Source organism: Coregonus clupeaformis, chromosome 3, assembly GCF_020615455.1.
Source record: "Coregonus clupeaformis isolate EN_2021a chromosome 3, ASM2061545v1, whole genome shotgun sequence".
In the NCBI taxonomy this organism is placed as follows: domain Eukaryota; kingdom Metazoa; phylum Chordata; class Actinopteri; order Salmoniformes; family Salmonidae; genus Coregonus; species Coregonus clupeaformis.
The window spans coordinates 26179456-26199765 of NC_059194.1; the positions used below are offsets into that span (position 1 = coordinate 26179456).

General features: G+C 43.5%; 1 protein-coding gene across 7 annotated transcripts in view; it reads left to right on the plus strand.

Annotated features, from left to right (window-relative positions):
• Positions 1–20310, plus strand: part of LOC121543028 (phospholipid-transporting ATPase IG-like) — a 70028-nt gene that overhangs the window by 37431 nt on the left and 12287 nt on the right. For all 7 annotated transcript variants that reach the window (XR_005995977.2, XM_041852713.2, XM_041852735.2 and 4 more), the window contains exons 7-23: positions 1327–1415; positions 2275–2325; positions 2782–2846; positions 2951–3032; positions 11619–11769; positions 12119–12316; positions 13616–13786; positions 14271–14470; positions 14610–14681; positions 14797–14870; positions 14976–15079; positions 15354–15535; positions 15888–16154; positions 16397–16568; positions 16809–16911; positions 17045–17190; positions 18657–18716. Coding sequence is in view for 6 of the 7 variants with exons in the window: in XM_041852713.2 (XP_041708647.1) it covers positions 1327–1415; positions 2275–2325; positions 2782–2846; positions 2951–3032; positions 11619–11769; positions 12119–12316; positions 13616–13786; positions 14271–14470; positions 14610–14681; positions 14797–14870; positions 14976–15079; positions 15354–15535; positions 15888–16154; positions 16397–16568; positions 16809–16911; positions 17045–17190; positions 18657–18716 (2187 nt within the window). In the remaining variant the exon portion in view is untranslated. The remainder of the gene's footprint in view (positions 1–1326; positions 1416–2274; positions 2326–2781; positions 2847–2950; positions 3033–11618; positions 11770–12118; positions 12317–13615; positions 13787–14270; positions 14471–14609; positions 14682–14796; positions 14871–14975; positions 15080–15353; positions 15536–15887; positions 16155–16396; positions 16569–16808; positions 16912–17044; positions 17191–18656; positions 18717–20310) is intronic.

Below are 20310 nucleotides of genomic sequence, written 5' to 3' on the forward strand. Positions count from 1 at the left end.
CCATCAGTTTGGCACATGCTTTGTAAACAACCGGTGTAGACTAACAGTGAAATTCTTACTTATGGGTACATTTCCAGCAATGCAGAGTAAAAAAGATTATAGACATGGGGCCACGAAGCCGTCATACCTCTCAGGAAGGAGACGCGATCGGTCTCCTAGAGATGAACGTACTTTGGTGTGAAAAGTGCAAATCAATCCCAGAGCAACAGCAAAGGACCTTGTGAAGATGCTGGAGGAAACGGGTACAAAAGTATCTATATCCACATAACCTGAAAGGCCGCTCAGCAAGGAAGAAGCCACTGCTCCAAAACCGTCATAAAAAAGCCAGACTACGGTTTGCAACTGCACATGGGGACAAAGATCGTACTTTTTGGAGAAATGTACTCTGGTCTGATGAAACAAAAATAGAACTGTTTGGCCATAATGACCATCGTTATGTTTGGAGGAAAAAGAGGGGACGCTTGCAAGCCCAAGATCACCATCCCAATCATGAAGCACGGGGGTGGCAGCATCATGCTGTGGGGGTGCTTTGCTGCAGGAGGGTCTGGTGCTATTCACAAAATAGATGGCATCATGAAGAAGGAAAATTATTTGGATATATTGAAGCAACATCTCAAGACATCAGTCAGGAAGTTAAAGCTTGGTCGCAAATGGGTCTTCCAAATGGACAATGATCCCAAGCATACTTCCAAAGTTGTAGCAAAATGACTTAAGGACAACAAAGTCAAGGAATTGGAGTGGCCATCACAAAGCCCTGACCTCAAACCTATAGAAATTTGGTAGGCAGAACTGAAAAAGCGTGTGCGATCAAGGAGGCCTACAAACCTGACTCAGTTACACCAGCTCTGTCAGGAGGAATGGGCCAAAATTCACCCAACTTATTGTGGGAAGCTTGTGGAAGGCTACCCGAAACAACATTTGACCCAAGTGAAACAATTTAAAGGCATTGCTACCAAATACTTTAATATGTAAACTTCTGACCCACTGGGAATGTGATGAAAGAAAGAAAGTTGAAATAAAATCATTCTCTCTACTATTATTCTGACATTTCACATTCTTAAAATAAAGTGGTGATCCTAACTGACCTAAGACAGGGAATTGTTACTAGGATTAAATGTCAGGAATTGTGAAAAACTGAGTTTAAATGTATTTGGCTAAGCTGTATGTAAACTTCCGACTTCAACTGTGTGTGTGTGTGTGTGTGCGTGCGTGCGTGCGTGCGTGCGTGCGTGCGTGCGTGCGTGCGTGCGTGCGTATGTGTTGCGGCGATGACCTGAAATAGTCAGCACTCACTCCTCTCTCTCTCTCTCTCGCTTTCTCTCTCAGACCCACTACACAGTGCTAGCCACAGAGCAGGACCTGGAGTCTCTCAGCGCCACCATGGAGTGCGAGCAGCCGCAGCCTGACCTCTACAAGTAGGCTCTGTCCTCACATGTTCCTCACCCAGAGATCTGATAGTAGCAGTGCTGATCTAGGATCAGGTCTCCCCCAGTCTATACAATGATGATCTAAAAGCTAATACTGATCATAGATCAGCACTTCTACTCCGAGAGGCTTTATGAATACGGTCCCTTGACTGTAAAAACATGTGCACACTGATTTGTTAGGTGTAGGGTTTTGTCATTTTAATCAACTGTCAATCGGGAATGCCCTGATGACATTTTATTAGCAACAGTGTCATTAAGTAGAGTGTTGGCAGGCTATAAGCTTTCTAGCTCTCTGACAGGTTCGTATTAGTGATGTTGGACTGTTAGGAAACCTGATTTGTGGAAGAGACTGGCAAGGATTTGAAGGGAAAAGTTCAGTTCAATTTGGCTCGTGAGACCTAGTGGTTTGGCGCCACCTATGGCCAAGGAGCATCCATTACAGTACAGTTGGGCGCCATACATCAGAGTGATGTTTCAGACAGCCTAAGGAACTGAAGACATCCAGATGCTGCTCCTTTTCACAATCAATAAAACAGAGTTGTAGTGCCAGCGTGCTGTCGGACAAACCACCAGTCATTAGCTCGCTCTTAATTGGTGCAGTCTATGCAAAGTCCTGGTGATCAGCATATGGCGTTGTGATAGTTTTACATCTGACTAGTTCCTGTGCTGCAGATAGTATTAGTCATCAGTGTGTGTTTCTGTCTAATATCAGAAAATATTCAGATTGACCATTTCTTGCCCATTACACAATTGATTCAATTCAGGTCCATCGTGAGATGAATCAGGAGAGGTCAAATAGAAAAACTGCTATTGGGTAGTGCATTCATGAGGGTTTGTGTTTCTACAGGTTTGTGGGGCGTATGCACATCTACAGGAATGACCAGGAGCCTGCTGTGAGGTAAGCGTGCTCGCCAGTCCCCTATCAGTTCCTCTCAGCCCTAGTTACCCCTCCTCCCGTACCTCAGTCCCCCCCAAAAAAAAGCACAGTCGTTTAAGCACTCGTGTCTTTTTCTTTGTACAACCATCAAAACATTATTTAATTGATCCATAACTCCAAACAAGCATTAAAGTAAAGCTGGACCTGGCACAGACTCAGGGCAGCGCTTCGAAAGTGCTCTCTGAAGCATTTGTCACAGGCTCGCTTTGTAATCGTCTTATAAAAGATGTCGTTCTGTGTCCTTCACAAGAACATTTGGGGCAGAGTAGACTTTAACTCAGACTGCAGTTATCCATTGATAGTATTAGGCAGTTAAGAGCAAGTGCTAGTGTCCGCTATAAGAAAAGGAAGGGGTACTGTCTTGGTGTTTTAGAGAAGGTTTGTGACTTTATTTGATCTTTGTGTGGTGTTCCTCAGATCTTTGGGTCCAGAGAATCTCCTCCTGAAAGGCGCTACCTTGAAGAATACTCAGAAGATTTATGGTGATGCAATTGTTTAATGCAAATGAGGGTCTGAATGATCCCCAGTGCTGGTGTCAGTATGTGATCCTGACCAACGCTCGCTCTCTCTCTCCTTCTTCTTCTAGGAGTGGCAGTGTACTCTGGCATGGAAACCAAAATGGCTCTGAACTACCAGGGGAAGTCCCAGAAGCGCTCTGTGGTGGAGAAGTAAGGGCGGGCAAAGAGAATTAGAGAAAAGGACAATCCGTTGTGTAAATGAGGGGCTATAATTGTGGTTTAGCCACAGGGGAACAAAGCAGTGTTGTAGTACTCGAGACCGGTCTCAAGACCACATAGCGTCTCGGTGTCGGATACATTTGTACTCTGTCTTGACTCGGTCTCGAACAGTGAGGACTTGTAATTTCTTCCCGAGACCAGCTGAGTAAAAAAACGGATAATTGTCAGCGCATAAAACCGCTTTGCCAGGCCAAATGTATATATATATATAGTTAGTATCTCACAAGTGAGTACACCCCTCACATTTTTGTAAATATGACTATATATTTTCATGTGACATCTCTGAAAAAATGACACTTTGCTACAATGTAAAGTAGTGAGTGTACAGCTTGTATTACAGTGTAAATTTGCTGTCCCCTCAAAATAACTCAACACACAGCCATTAATGTCTAAACCGCTGGCAACAAAAGTGAGTACACCCCTAAGTGAAAATGTCCAAATTAGTCATTTTCCCTCCCCGGTGTCATGTGACTCGTTAGTGTTACAAGGTCTCAGGTGTGAATGGGGAGTAGGTGTGTTACATTTGGTGTCATCGCTCTCACACTCCCTCATACTGGTCACTGGAAGGTCAACATTGAACCTCATGGCAAAGAACTCTCTGAGGATTGAAAAAAAGAATTGTTGCTCTACATAAAGATGGCCTGGGCTATAAGAAGATTGCCAAGACCCTGAAACTGACCTGCAGCACGGTGGCCAAGACCATACAGCGGTTTAACAGGACAGGTTCCACTCAGAACAGGCCTCGCCATGGTCGACCAAAGAAGTTGAGTGCACGTACTCAGCATCATATCCAGAGGTTGTCTTTGGGAAATAGACGTATCATTGCTGCAGAGGTTGAAGGGGTGGGGGGTCAGCCTGTCAGTGCTCAGACCATACGCCGCACACTGCATCAAATTGGTCTGCATGGCTGTCGGCCCAGAAGGAAGCCTCTTCTAAAGATGATGCACAAGAAAGCCCGCAAACAGTTTGCTGAAGACAAGCAGACTAAGGACATGGATTACTGGAACCATGTCCTGTGGTCTGATGAGACCAAGAAACTTATTTGGTTCAGATGGTGTCAAGCGTGTGTGGCGGTAACCAGGTGAGGAGTACAAAGACAAGTGTGTCTTGCCTACAGTCAAGCATGGTGGTGGGAGTGTCATGGTCTGGGGCTGCATGAGTGCTGCCGGCACTGGGGAGCTACAGTTCATTGAGGGAACCATGAATGCCAACATGTACTGTGACATACTGAAGCAGAGCATGATCCCCTCCCTTCAGAGACTGGGCCGCAGGGCAGTATTCCAACATGATAATGACCCCAAACACACCTCCAAGACGACCACTGCCTTGCTAAAGAAGCTGAGGGTAAAGGTGATGGACTGGCCAAGCATGTCTCCAGACCTAAACCCTATTGAGTATCTGTGGGGCATCCTCAAACGGAAGGTGGAGGAGTACAAGGTCTCTAACATCCACCAGCTCCGTGATGTCGTCATGGAGGAGTGGAAGAGGACTCCAGTGGCAACCTGTGAAGCTCTGGTGAACTCCATGCCCAAGAGGGTTAAGGCAGTGCTGGAAAATGATGGTGGCCACACAAAATATTGACACTTTGGGCCCAATTTGGACATTTTCACTTAGGGGTGTACTCACTTTTGTTGCCAGCAGTTTAGACATTAATGGCTGTGTGTTGAGTTATTTTGAGGGGACAGCAAATGTACACTGTTATACAAGCTGTACACTCACTACTTTACATTGTAGCAAAGTGTCATTTCTTCAGTGTTGTCACATGAAAAGATATACTCAAATATTTACAAAAATGTGAGGGGGTGTACTCACTTTTGTGAGATACTGTATATATACTCCTTTTTTGAAACATTAATAGAGTATCTTAACAGCTTTTATATCTATTATAGACATGTTTGTTTCCCACGGGGGGCCAGTATGAAAATGTATGCACTCACTAACTGTAAGTCGCTCTGGATAAGAGTAAAAATGTAAATGTTTGCGCAGTGGCGAACCTATAGGCCTTCAGTGTGTGACAGGTTCGTGATTCTGAACGGACAACAACCGTAATACTAGCGCACTCATGTAGGAGTACACTTTTTCTAAAACACAAAGGGCCAGTGGTGTAGTGGAGGATATACGCAGGTGTAAGCCGTATACCCACTTTTTCAGTGGGCATTGCGTATACTCACTTCTTAATCCCTACTGATGCGTATCAAAGTAGTGTAGTGGAGGTATACGGCTTATCAATTATGTAGTACAATAGAGAAATCATGCACAAAGTAGCCTACACAATCGCAAAGCATGTGAAATATATTCACATGCACGCCCCATATCATCTGCAGGCAGCAAGTGTGCAGCTCTCAACTGGTTTTGGCATGGAGCAGCTCACAGAAGAATGACGCCGGTAGAGTAGGGAAGACGTTTCAACTTGTATCTACCAGCAAATGCTAATTAAGGCAACAATGGGTATGCAAACCAGGTATTCAAAAAGTTTAGTCCGAAGTGTTGATTAGTAGGTTATTTGTGATGCGCAATTGTCATCATGCACTGTTTGCATCAGGGGCGTAGACATGGATGGGCCTGGGTGGACAGAGGCCCACCCATTGGGGAGCCAGGCCCTGCCAGGCCCACCCAATCAGATTGATTTGGTTTAAGCATTGTTGTGAATTTAGACCATCAATTCAGTTTTGTATTTGTTTTATTACAATAAAAGTGTGATTGAGAGTGAAGATCTATAGGAAAACTCATAACAAACATAGGAAAACAGGATTTTTCACACAGGGTGCCTTTCCTTCATTAAGTGGGCCCTTGGGAACTTTTTGGCAAGATTTGAGTAAACCAGGCACCACTACACCACTGCATAGGGTCAATGGAACGCGAGCAGTCACATACAGCATGATGTTAAAGCAGGGGTGTCAAACTCATTTTAGCTCAGGGGCCACATGGAGGAAAATCTATTCCCAAGTGGGCAGGACCGGAAAAATCATGGTATATATAACTTAAAAACAACAACTTCAGATTGTTTTCTTTGTTTTAATACGATCAACATACAACATAAAGCTGGAGCCTGAGGACAGTGTGTCCAAAATAGTACAAGCACAACATCACTATTAATCATAAACACGTCAAGTTTATTAGAAAATTCTAAAGAAAAAGAACACACAAACACACAATGCCTCAGTGATTAACAGAACTGTTTCACAGATCACAGAACTATATCAGGGTGTCATTTCTCAGGCAGAAATGTAGATAAAAATAATGAAATCCTGTTCCCCAAACAAGTGCAAGAACCACAGAGTCAATAATAGGTTAAATATACAAATAAAATAAAATCAATTAAAAACAATAGCACATCAACATAAAAACATATAAACATAAAGCTGGAGCCTGAGGACAGTGTCCAAAAGCACAACATCACTATTAATCATAAAACACCTCAAGTTATTTCAAAGTTCTGAGGACAAAGAACACACAAACACACAATGCCTCAGTGATTCACAGAAGTATATCACAGATCACAGAACTATATCAGGGTGTCATTTCTCAGGCAGAAATGTAGATAAAAATAATGAAATCCTGTTCCCCAAACAAGTGCAAGAACCACAGAGTCAAGAATAGGTTAAATATACAAATAAAATAAAAACAATAGCACATCAACATAAAAACATATAAACATACATCTGAAAGCGTTGCTCAAACTCCCGTAACAGTCCAGTTATTTTATCTTTGAACCGCTTCATGTCTGCCACATGTTGGGTCGCGCACACATTTTTCAGACAGGGGAAGTGAGCTGCATCACCACCGGCAAGTTGCGTCTCCCACAATGACAGCTTCAACTTGAAAGAACGTATGCTGTCATAATACTGCGTGACAACTTTGTTGCGCCCTTGCAGCTGTTTGTTCAAGTTATTCAGGTGCTCTGTAACATCCACCATAAATGCAAGGTCCGGCATCCATTCTGCGGAATGAAATTCTAACACTGGTTTGCCCTTTTCTTCCATGAACTGTTCAATTTATTCTCGTAAATCAAAGAAACGCCTCAGCACAGCACCTCGGCTTAACCATCTTACCTCAGTGTGGTATGGCAGGCCATAGATGTGGTCTTTCTCTCTGAGAAGGCTGTCAAACTGACGGTGATTCAGGCTTCTGGATCAGATGAAATTAACAGTTTGGATGACCACCTTCATGACGTTATCCATCTTTAATGACTTGCAACACAAAGCCTCCTGGTGCAAAATACAGTGAAAAGTCAAAAAATCACGTCCTCCATTTGCAGATTGCATTTTTTCTCTGAACTTTGTCACAACGCCTGCTTTTTTCCCGATCATTGAGGGCGCACCATCTGTAGCCAGGCTGACAGCGCGGGACCAGTCCACTCCGACCCTGTCCAGCGCGCCGACGAGTGCGGTAAAAATATCAGCTGCTGTCGTTGTATCTGTCATCGGCACCAACTCCACGAACTCCTCGGTGACGGTCAATGTGTCATCAACTCCGCAGATGAAAAAATTGCCAGTTGTGCAACATCTGTAATGTCCGTGCTTTCATCAATTGCAACCGAAAAACGCAATAAATGACTTTACTTTTGCTTCAACTGGCTGTCCAAATCCACTGAAAGATCGGAAATCCTGTCTGCAACTGTGTTTCTTGTCAGGCTGATATTTGCAAAAGCCTGCCGCTTTTCAGGGCACACAATCTCCGCTGCCTTCATCATGCATGTTTTTACAAATTCACCCTCACTAAATGGTTTTGAAGCCACTGCGATTTCATTAGCAATGAGGTAGCTAGCTTTCACTGCAGCGTCACTGATGTCTCGGCTGTGAGTAAACACAGACTGCTGTTTCTTCAGACCCGCCAACAGTTCATTCACCTTCTCTCATCTCCGCTGTCCTTGAAAGTTGTCATATTTGTCGGCATGAAGACTCACATAGTGGCGACGAAGGTTATATTCTTTCAGCACTGCAACATGCTCTGAACACACCAAACATACAGCTTTCCCATTCAATTCCGTGATTAAATAGGATGACCATTTTTCTTGGAACACTCTGCACTCTGCGTCCACTTTTCTCTTTTTTGACAGAGACATATTGGGGCAATGAGGGTGCCAAAGCACATAATGTTAAAAGTAGAAGCCGTAATAAATATCGCGGGCAAAACAAAGTAGCTCATTGGCTGCACGTGCTTGACCTACTTGCTCTGCCCCGGTATAAACAGTTTGCTTGCTTAACACAATTGCTATTGCGCCATCCAGTGGACGCAATTGGAACAGCAGTTTATTTTATTGAAAAATTGCAGCGCATTTTTATACTTAAAAAAAATATATATTTATTTTTTATTTTTATTTTTATTTTTTCTAAATCATCTCGCGGGCCGGATTAAACCCGTTTGCGGGCCTGATCCGGCCCGCGGGCCGTACGTTTGACACCCCTGTGTTAAAGGATAAGCAGTCCATAAACTCTGACATAATAAGCAAGTAGGTCCCAATCATAAGAATACAAAAACACAACCATTATTATAATTTTACAACTATTACTTCCCATTGCAAAAAACGTTTCACGTTAAGCACAGAAAGTAACCGGTGACCTAAAGGTTAAACAGCGTTTTAACTACTTTGCAGATATGAAACAAACATACAATCAATATCAGTCAAAAATATAAAATTCCCAGTTTATGCTACAAAAGCAACTTTATAAGAGGTTTTAAAAGTATGTTCTATTTGACTCAAAGTTCAATAACGTACACATTGTTGGCAGAATAGATGGATGCAGTTCAATGCATGATTAATATAATTCACCAATACATTTCTTCGTAGTGCAAAAAATATTGCTATCAGGTTGTAAATCACAGCTGGCCTGGTACATTGTTTGCTGCCTCCGTTCAGGATGCACTGTTTCAGTTTCAATGACTCAATATTCTGGACAAAAACAGATGAATGTAACTAAGGCTGGTAATGTCAATACAATCAAACTAGCAAGGGCAATGATCACAAGTCAGTCATAACATGGCTAATAGGCTAGTGTATCTATTTATGTAGAAAGCTAAAAACACGTAGCCTAACGTTAGCTAGCTAGGAGGATGTCATGCCATTGGAGGAGTGGATGGCTATACACAGCTAGAGATGCAGGTGTCATTTGGTTAGCTAGAAAGAACTTGAACAACTGTTATCCAGTTAGCATATCTCTTACAGTCGCAAATTCACTCTGGCTATCTACTCCGATTTCAGAGCACTCTCGTCTGAGTGTACCAGAGTGCAGAACAAGTTATACATTTACGAACGCGCAACACCCGCTGAATATGTCAGTAAACGTAGACAAAAAAGTTATAGTTAGTCAAGAATGCTCTAGGTGAGTAAAATGGTCAGTGAGGTGTTCTCTCATTTGTGTCTGGAAGTAGCAAGCTAGCCAACATTAGCCAGTTAGCAGGCAAGCTGCAGAAGGACGAGGAGTGTACAATTCCCCATTGTTTATCAGTTCAATTTTGATGACCAACTAGCTGAAAAAGATTGAGAGGGTTATCTTATGTTCCTTCGTTAAGAGTTTCTCTCATCTTGCTCTGGGTAGCATTAGTTGATCTTGTTGTTGATGTGCGTAACTGAGGGAGAGAGAGCCTACCTTTTCATGTTTGTTTGATCAATAGGACTGTAAAGTTCCCAAATGTAAGCGGACTCCCATGGTGTTTACATATTTGCAAAAATCCGTTGATGTTTTTTGTGGCTTTTGTCGACTGCGTTCTAATGATCCAAAGTCGCGCTGTTGTGACTGCCTGTAAACACACAGTCCTGTTCAAAGTGAATGATGGCAGGCCCGTGTGGCTTGTTTGTATAAAGGCCTACTGTAGCTCTGATTGGCTATAGCGCACCGGTCTGTGTAGACTCCGGTCCTGGACAAGACAATGTTTTCATTCAGTTTTATTTACAGCAGTGTCTATTAATTGTCCAAACGCACGGCCACTTTCCCACTCTATATTGCTATAGAATTTTCACAAATCCCTTAGTATACGTAATTCCCAAACATTCTAAGAATTTATGAAAATGACCATATCAACAGTAAGTGGTCGCTTGTCATTCTTCCTGGGGGTGTACACTAACGTTCAAAAGTTTGGGGTCACTTAGAAATGTCCTTGTTTTCGAAAGAAAAGCAATTTTTTGGTCCATTACAATAACATCAAATTGATCAGAAATACAGTGTAGACATTGTTAATGTTGTAAATGGCTATTGTAGCTGGAAACGGCTGATTTTTAATGGAATATCTACATAGGCGTACAGAGGCCCATTATCAACAACCATCAGTCCTGTGTTCCAATGGCATGTTGTGTTTGCTAATCCAAGTTTCTCATTTTAAAAGGCTAATTGATCATTAGAAAACCATTTTGCAATTATGTTAGCACAGCTGAAAACTGTTGTGCTGATTTAAAGAAGCAATAAAACTGGCCTTCTTGAGACTAGTTGAGTATCTGGAGCATCAGCAATTGTGGGTTCGATTACAGGCTCAAAATGGACAGAAACAAATAACTTTCTTCTGAAACTCGTCAGTCTATTCTTGTTCTGAGAAATTAAGGCTATTCCATGCAAGAAATTGCCAAGAAACTGAAGATCTCGTACAACGCTGTGTACTACTCCCTTCACAGAACAGCGCAAACTGTCTCTAACCAGAATAGAAAGAGGAGTGGGAGGCCCCGGTGCGCAACTGAGCAAGAGGACAAATACATTATTGTCTAGTTTGAGAAACTGGCGCCTCACAGGTCCTCAACTGGCAGCTTCATTAAATAGTACCCACAAAACACCAGTCTCAACGTCAACAGTGAAGAGGCGACTCCGGGATGCTGACCTTCTAGGCAGAGTTGCAAAGAAAAAGCCATATCTCAGACTGGACAATAAAAAGAAAAGATTAAGATGGGCAAAAGAACACTGGACATTTTCTTTGCAACTCTGCCTAGAAGGTCAGCATCCCGGAGTCGACTCTTCACTGTTGACGTTGAGACTGGTGTTTTGCGGGTACTATTTAATGAAGCTGAAATGTTCCGTATTGACTGACCTTCATGTCTTAAAGTAATGATGGACTGTAGTTTCTCTTTGCTTATTTGAGCTGTTCTTGCCATAATATGGACTTGGTCTTTTACCAAATAGGGCTATTTTCTGTATACCCCCCCTACCTTGTCACAACACAACTGATTGGCTCAAACTCATTAAGAGGGAAAGAAATTCCACAAATGAACTTTCAAGGAACACCTGTTAATTGAAATGCATTCCAGGTGACTACCTAATAAAGCTGGTTGAGAATGCCAAGAGTGTGCAAAACTTTCATCAAGGCAAAGGGTGGCTATTTGAAGAATCTCAAATCTCAAATATATTTAGATTTTGTTTAACACTTTTTTTGGTTATTTCATAGTTTTGATGTCATCACTGTTATTCTCCAATGTAAAAAATAGTACAAATAAAGAAAACCCCTTGAATGAGTAGGTGTGTCCAAACTTTTGACTGGTAGTGTATATTTTCAGTGTTGCTAATGGAAGTTGGGTTGTTAATACTCGTGTTTCAGGTCTATCAATGCCTTCCTGCTGGTGTACCTGTGCATCCTGGTGAGCAAGGCCCTGGTGTGCACCACGCTCAAGTACGTGTGGCAGAGCCGACCAGGCCAGGAAGAGCCCTGGTACAACCAGAAGACGCAGAAGGAGAAAGATGCCAACCTGGTGAGGCCTTCACTCAGCTAAAAATACTTTACACAGAGAAATACAGTTTAGCACCGTATAATGCTCTCTGCTGACCGCAGTCAGTCTCAAATGCAACTTAATGCCTTATGTTGAGCCTTTTAGGCACAGTTCATTGACCCAGAGTCACATTACACCAATGGCTTCTAACACTGCATTATACAAGTGTGTTTTTTCTCCAAGGACACTCCAGTTTGTGGAAGTGTGTTTTAACACTGTTCCCTGTGTTCACCCCTCTCTCTCCCCCAGGACCTAAAGATGTTTACTGACTTCCTGTTTGATCTGTGTATTTTAACCACATTTCCTTTTTGTTCCCTCCTCTCTCCCCCAGTACCTGAATATGTTTACTGACTTCCTGTCGTTCATGGTGCTGTTCAACTTCATCATCCCCGTGTCCATGTACGTGACGGTGGAGATGCAGAAGTTCCTGGGCTCCTTCTTCATCTCCTGGGACAAGGACTTCTTCGACCCTGAGATCCAGGAAGGGGCTCTGGTCAACACCTCTGACCTCAACGAGGAGCTAGGACAGGTCAGGGGTTAAAGATATGGAACCAACCTAACGTTGATAAGCCCCATAACCACTCTCCCAAAGGAGCTAGTATTCTTCGGTCATCGCATATTCCCACCAAATTGCTGAAGATAGTTGGCCAGATATCCACCCTGTTTGAATACTTGATGCATCATTCCTTTCTCCTTTTCTTTAAGTAATCACTTATCTTAAATGACTGGATTTATGTACTGCAATGGAACTCTCAGTTACCCAGTCATGTTAGATCAGTGATTACCTCAAAGGGAAGAGGGTAATTGGAGATTCATTTTAGTATTCAAACGAGGCCGTAGGTTTATTAGAGGTCTAGGGCCTCTTTGCCCTCAGCCCCAGTCTTTGGTGGAGTGATGACCCTAAACCCACATGAACAACTCCTCAAATTTCAGAATATGAAATGGTCTAACTGGTCTTAATATTCCTTGATTGGCTGTTCCTTCCCGACTCCAACCTCCATCTCAAACAGTGGCGTCGTAGATCAGTCACGGTTGGTTTGCCAGATGATTACTTCAATTAAAGATGACGCTTGGTAAACTAGATTTATGCGGTGTAACTCTGTCAGGGATTAATTGCCCATTCTTATTGTTTACAGCCGTTAATTGCGCGAAGTGTTTTTTTTTTTTTACGACCCTTCCTTTCCATTACGCCAATTTTTTCCAACTGAAACTTGTTTTATTTACAAAACGTTCTGTTTTGCAACTGTTTGGACTAATGAGTACACCCCGATTCACACTATAGGTCCGAACCTGAATAGTACTGTGCTGGCGCAGATATTTTCTATTCACATTGTCCTCTCCAGCATGGTTCCAGGAACTATGGTAGATGCCCATCCAGGTCAGCCCAGTACAGATTGGCTTGGCTTGGTTTGGCTCTGTAGTGTGGTTCTATGAAAAGCTAGCTGACATTTACTCCTGAGATGACCTGTTGCACCCTCTACAACCACTGTGATTATTATTTGACCCTGCTGGTCATCTATGAACATCTTGAAGAACGATCTGGCCTTAATGGCCATGTACTCTTATCTCCACCCGGCACAGCCAGAAGAGGACTGGCCACCCCTGAGCCTGGTTCCTCTCTAGGTTTCTTCCTAGGTTCCAGCCTTTCTAGGAAGTTTTTCCTAGCCACAGTGCTTCTACATCTGCATTGCTTGCTGTTTGGGGTTTTAGGCTGGGTTTCTGTATAAGCACTTTGTGACATCTGCTGATGTAAAAAGGACTTTATAAATACATTTGATTGTGTGAAAAGGATATTTGTCTGACCCTGCAGTTTCACCGTGTCCTTTAGGTGGAGTATGTCTTCACGGACAAGACGGGCACTCTCACCCAGAACAGCATGGAGTTCATCGAGTGCTGCATCGACGGCTTCCAGTACAAGTACCGTGACTTGAGTACCGAGCTGGACGGCTTCTGTGTCACAGATGGAACCGTGAGCATGCTGCAGGAGAAGGCTGGCAGGGTGGGTGAATGACTGGTTATCTGCCCCCCCTCATCACTGTGCCAGTTAGGCATGCCAACATATGGGCGTCAGAAGGCCCAGTGTGATGGTTGAATCAGAGGTCACCTGACAGAATAACAAGCATCACACGTGACCTTCTAACAACCTGTGACAGATCCAGTGTGATTAATGGGGCCAGCAGTTTGTACTCAATGGCTGTTTTCCTCTATTAATGTACCTGTGTCATTGAATCCCATCGAGACAGAGGTTGTTAGGTAGTTTAATAATGTAAGCTGTTACTATGCCATATAAAAGTACATACCAGTGGTGTATTCATTCTAACATTCATTGCACACTGTAGAAAAACGTTTTGCAACAAAAACAAGAGTTTCTTATTGGACAAGTTCAGCCCGTTTGCATTTGGTTCTTAATGTATACACCTCTGGTAAATGGCACACCGTAAAATAAGTAACATGCGTGTGTGTGCGCCTGTGTGTGTTTTCAGGAGAAGGAGGAGCTGTTCCTGCGAGCTCTGTGTCTGTGCCACACGGTGCAGGTCAAGGAGTCTACGGGTCAGGAGGACGGGGTTGAGGACCAGGTGGACGGTGTCCTGGGGCTGGACGGCGAGATGGTCCACCCTGCAGAGCTCAGGGGCTTCATCGCCTCCTCACCCGACGAGGTGGCACTGGTCAAGGGAGCCATGAAGTAAGGGACAGTGCCTGGGCAATCAATCAACTGTTATTAATCAATCAATCCATCACACAAATTAACTTCAATGTGGACTTGGTTTGATTAGGGTGTTGTGGAATCAGTACTGCTCACTTGTCTTTGTTGCCATCTATAGGTATGGTTTCACATTCCTAGGTATGGAGAGCAAGAACATGAGAGTGATGAACAGAAATAAGGATGTTGAAACGTAAGTCAACATGTGAAGAGTTTTGATTAATGTTATTAATGGATTTCATTTAGCCGTCTTTCCCCATTCAAAATTCTCCTTTTGATTGACACGGCCATCTGATTTCCCCTTGCAGGTACGAGCTGCTTCATGTGTTGAACTTTGACCCCGTGAGAAGGCGTATGAGCGTAATAGTCAGATCCAAATGCGGTGAGTCAGGGATTGAGATTGACCGACAGCTTTTCGTCTATTAGCTTTTAGTTTTGTTTGTTGTAACCCCAGTCCTGACATGTCCTGGCTGTGTTGGTTGCTCAGGGGACACCATGCTGTTCTGTAAGGGGGCCGACTCCTCCATCTTTCCCCGTGTCAGGCAGGAGGAAGTGGACAGGATACACATGCACGTGGAGCGCAACGCTACGGTGTGTCACTGCCCCATCCGCTTCACTAACTTCATGTTTATACAATGTCTTTGTACGTCTGTGCCTTTATGTCAAAGGTCTCCCAGGGAGGCTACCATTTTTGTTTGTGTGTACATTGATTTACGATTCAAGTTTATGTTTCTAGTTTATTTCCCATATGCAATAGGTACATTGAAAGTCTAGATTTTGCACATTTATAAAACACACAGCGAGAATGTGTTTGTGTGCTTGTGTTGATTGGTAACTTACGATGTGTGGTTGTGCCATATTTCAGGAGGGCTACCGGACGCTGTGTGTGGCCTACAAGCTGCTGAGCTCTGAAGAGTATGCCCAGGCAGACGCAGGGTTGAGGGAGGCTAGGCTGGCCCTACAGGACCGAGAGGAGAAACTCATAGCTGTCTACAACCAGGTGGAGACTGGGATGAGCCTGATCGGAGCTACCGCCGTGGAGGACAGGTGGGTGGACAGTCAGCTCAGGGTTAACTCTCAGGCTGCGTCCCAAATGGCACCCTATTCCCTATGGGTGCGGTGGGAGTTATATGCATTTTTTTTTTCCTCCTTTACAATATGTATTCAGTCATTCTGTCAGACAGGCGCACACATGTGAACGTGTTCACTGACTGTCACACACACTCAATCACACTCTGCTTCTCAGCCATCTCATCTTTCTCTCTCACTTAGCCATCCCTGTCCTCCCATCACTCATTCTCTGACACACCCCTTTTCATATCACCTTTTCACTGCAAACTGCCACTCATCACTCACTCTCCCTCTTTCTCTCCCTCTCTCTTCCTTCCTCTGTCCCCAGGTTGCAGGAGGAGGCAGCGGAGACCATGGAGGCCCTGCAGCGAGCCGGCATGAAGGTGTGGGTGCTGACGGGGGACAAGATGGAGACGGCCAAGTCCACGTGCTACGCCTGCCGGCTGTTCCAGAAGGGCACAGAGCTGCTGGAGCTGACGGTGCGAACCCTGGAGGATGGAGGGAGGAGGAGAGAAGAGCGACTGCATGAGGTGCTGTTAGACTACCACAAGAGGGCAGTGCAGGACGCTCCACCGGTCAAGGCTGGGATCAGCAGGTCAGTGCCGAGTCTAGGGTTGGAGGTTTGAAGGAAGGAGGAGGGTCGTTGGAGTTACTTATTGATCATTTTATTGGTAGTAAATTGATAATCATTGGTAGTAAATTGATGATAATTTGTCGTAAAATGATAACAATTGGTAGCAAATTATAATGTCTTGAACTATTAGACTATTAGAGAGTTTTCCTCTAGTTCGGTTTCGATTTGTCTCAAGAAAGCTCTGCATTCTCTTCCCCTCCCAGGAGCTGGTCTTCAGCTAAGCAGGACTACGGCTTCATCATAGACGGAGCCACTCTGTCCTTAGTGTTCAACTCCTCTCCAGACTCCAGCCACTACAAGAGTCTGTTCCTCCAGATCTGTCAGAACTGTACCACTGTTCTGTGCTGCCGCATGGCTCCCCTACAGAAGGCCCAGGTGAGGTGATGTCATAGGAGCTTGCTGATAGATTAAGTAGATTAAGTGTATCTACAGAAGTTAAAAGCAAACCAGGTGAGGTCTCACGGCAAAATAAATATCTGTATTTACCCATACACCTGGTAATGATATTACAAATGCCTGAATACGTTTGCATCTAGGCGTCTTGTTTCGAATGCAGAACCAAGTGGGATTTAATAAACCTTTTTTCTCTCTTTCCGCTCTCTCGTTCCTATATAGATTGTGAACATGGTGAAGAACTCTAAAGGCAGCCCTATCACCCTCTCCATCGGAGATGGAGCCAACGATGTCAGTATGATCCTGGAGGCACACATTGGCATCGGTAAGACACTGATATCACTGTAGACCCAAATTATGAAATGTTTAATATTTGAAATTATGTTTCAAATTAAATTCAGTAAAATGTAAAAATTAGATTTAAAAGTGTGTATTTGCCCTGGTCTTCCCTGTCTCAGGTATAAAAGGTAAAGAGGGTCGCCAGGCAGTGAGGAACAGTGACTATGCCATCCCTAAGCTCAAGCACCTGAAGAAACTGTTACTGGGGCATGGGCACCTCTACTACGTTCGCATCGCCCACCTGGTGCAATACTTCTTCTACAAGGTAGGGGGCAGCACAAATGTAGGCACCATAACTTACTGTGCTTATGGTAACTGAGGATCATGAGTATTGGTCACATCAGATGAGGTCAAGGGTGGGTCATTGTTTGGAGCTATAAGACATAAGCCTGTTGCTGCCAAAAGAAAGCGCATTAGATATGAGGATTATGTGGGAGTGATATGCAGGGAATTTTCTGCCATTTAAATCCTTAGGCGGGCCACCTAAGCGGGAAGCCTATGTCCAAACAGTGTAAAAAATATAAAAACGTGTGTTAATTTTCGGAATGGAAAAACGCTTTCTGTGTCAAATTAAACTACTAAAACTAGATATAAATTATGTTGAAAAGATAGTGGACCTATATATTTTAAAATAATATAATCTTTGAGAACTAACAATCACCAAAATAAAAGCTAGACAGTCAGGGTAAATTGAAAATTCCATAAACAATTAATTTAGCAGTACTGATTTTATTATAATCTTTGAGCAAAATAACACAGAATTAGCCATGGCAAAATGCATGGCAATGCAGGAAATTAGCTTTACAACAGCTCCATGGAGAACTGTGTAGAACTACAGGAAATTAGCTTTACAACAGCTCCATGGAGAACTGTGTAGAACTACAGGAAATTAGCTTTACAACAGCTCCATGGAGAACTGTGTAGAACTACAGGAAATTAGCTTTACAACAGCTCCATGGAGAACTGTGTAGAACTACAGGAAATTAGCTTTACAACAGCTCCATGGAGAACTGTGTAGAACTACAGGAAATTAGCTTTACAACAGCTCCATGGAGAACTGTGTAGAACTACAGGAAATTGGCTTAAAAATGCTAATTTATCTACCCCACCAAGATGGGGGGCCTCTAAAATGTTATCTTAAAGTCAGCTGCGCTGAACAGAGGATGTGAGTGGAGCGAGGAGCGGAGTGTGCGTAATTTGGCTGGAGCATGGAGCGGATTTGTGAAAATGTTGGCGCGTCGGCCATCTTTCTCGCTCCAATTTTACTATGGTGCCACGAGATCTGGGCATGCCCTGCCGAGCATTTTTCATTTCCTTCATCACTGTTAGGCATATTCCGTTGTATTCATTTAGCTACCCCACCACTAATGCCCAGAGATGTTGATATAAGTCGACCGAGAAATAGATCACACGGCCTGTGTAATTGATAGCAAGACAATGAATAAGCCCAGCAGTAGCACCGGAGACGTTTAGATCTTTATGTAGGCGATTGCAAAAAAACAAAGGAGTCTAAGTTTGTAACAGTGCTAAAGTTGTCCATCAACTGTAAAATGTGAGCGCAACAGAGCCACAGATTTACACAGTAAGTGTTCTGATGTTGATAAAGGACACTGCTCAAGCCCATGTGATTTAGATGACACCCAGACACCAAAGTTCTCCACCACCAAAGGACATGTCCATTACCTTTTGATGCGTCTAACCTCAGGCTCCTTCTCCCTCTCTTGCTAACAGAACCTATGCTTCATCTTACCACAGTTCTTGTACCAGTTTTTCTGTGGATCTTCCCAGCAAGTGAGTACTGCTCCGGGTCCTGCTGGGGCCCCCTCCCCTCTCTGAGATTCAAAGATGCACTAAACATGAAATAGCAGAGTATCCCATTGAACCCCAGCACCTTCTCCAGTCTACACCCATACTCTTTCCCTCTGGTTGACCTGACACTCCCTCTCTCCTCGATCTCCTGGAGTGGCTGCAGTCTTATATATTTATACGTGTGTGTATATGTATGTATGTACAGTTGAAGTCGGAAGTTTACATACACCTTATACATTTAAACTCAGTTTTTCGCAATTCCTGACATTTAATCCTAGTAAAAATGTCCTGTCTTAGGATCACCACTTTATTTTAAGAATGTGAAATGTCAGAATAATAGTAGAGTGATTTATTTCAGCTTTTATTTCTTTCATCACATTCCCAGTGGGTCAGAAGTTTACATACACTCAATTAGTATTTGGTAGCATTGCCTTTAAATTGTTTAACTTGGGTCAAATGTTGTTTCGGGTAGCCTTCCACAAGCTTCCCACAATAAGTTGGGTGAATTTTGGCCCATTCCTCCTGACAGAGCTGGTGTAACTGAGTCAGGTTTGTAGGCCTCCTTGCTCGCACACGCTTTTTCAGTTCTGCCCACACATTTTCTATTGGGTTGAGGTCAGGGCTTTGTGATGGCAACTCCAATACCTTGACTTTGTTGTCCTTAAGCCATTTTGCCACAACTTTGTAAGTACGCTTGGGGTCATTGTCCATTTGGAAGACCCATTTGCGACCAAGCTTTAACTTCCTGACTGATGTCTTAAAATTATCCTGCCTCATGATGCCTTCTATTTTGTGAAGTGCACCAGACCCTCCTGCAGCAAAGCACCCCCACAGCATGATGCTGCCACCCCGTGCTTCACGGTTGGGATGGTGTTGTTCAGCTTGCAAGCTACCCCCTTTTTACTCCAAACATAACGGTGGTCATTATGGCCAAACAGTTCTATTTTTGTTTCATCAGACCAGAGGACATTTCTCCAAAAAGTACGATCTTTGTCCCTATGTGCAGTTGCAAACCGTAGTCTGGCTTTTTTATGGCGGTTTTGGAGCAGTGGCTTCTTCCTTGCTGAGCGGCCTTTCAGGTTATGACGATGTAGGACTTGTTTTACTGTGGATATACAGTGGGGAGAACAACTATTTGATACACTGCCGATTTTGCAGGTTTTCCTACTTACAAAGCATGTAGAGGTCTGTAATTTATACCATAGGGTACACTTCAACTGTGAGAGACGGAATCTAAAACAAAAATCCAGAAAATCACATTGTATGATTTTAAAGTAATTAATTTTAATTTTTATTGCATGACATAAGTATTTGATCACCTACCAACCAGTAAGAATTCCGGCTCTCACAGACCTGTTAGTTTTTCTTTAAGAAGCCCTCCTGTTCTCCACTCATTACCTGTATTAACTGCACCTGTTTGAACTCGTTACCTGTATAAAAGACACCTGTCCTCACACTCAATCAAACAGACTCCAACCTCTCCACAATGGCCAAGACCAGAGAGCTGTGTAAGGACATCAGGGATAAAATTGTAGACCTGCACAAGGCTGGGATGGGCTACAGGACAATAGGCAAG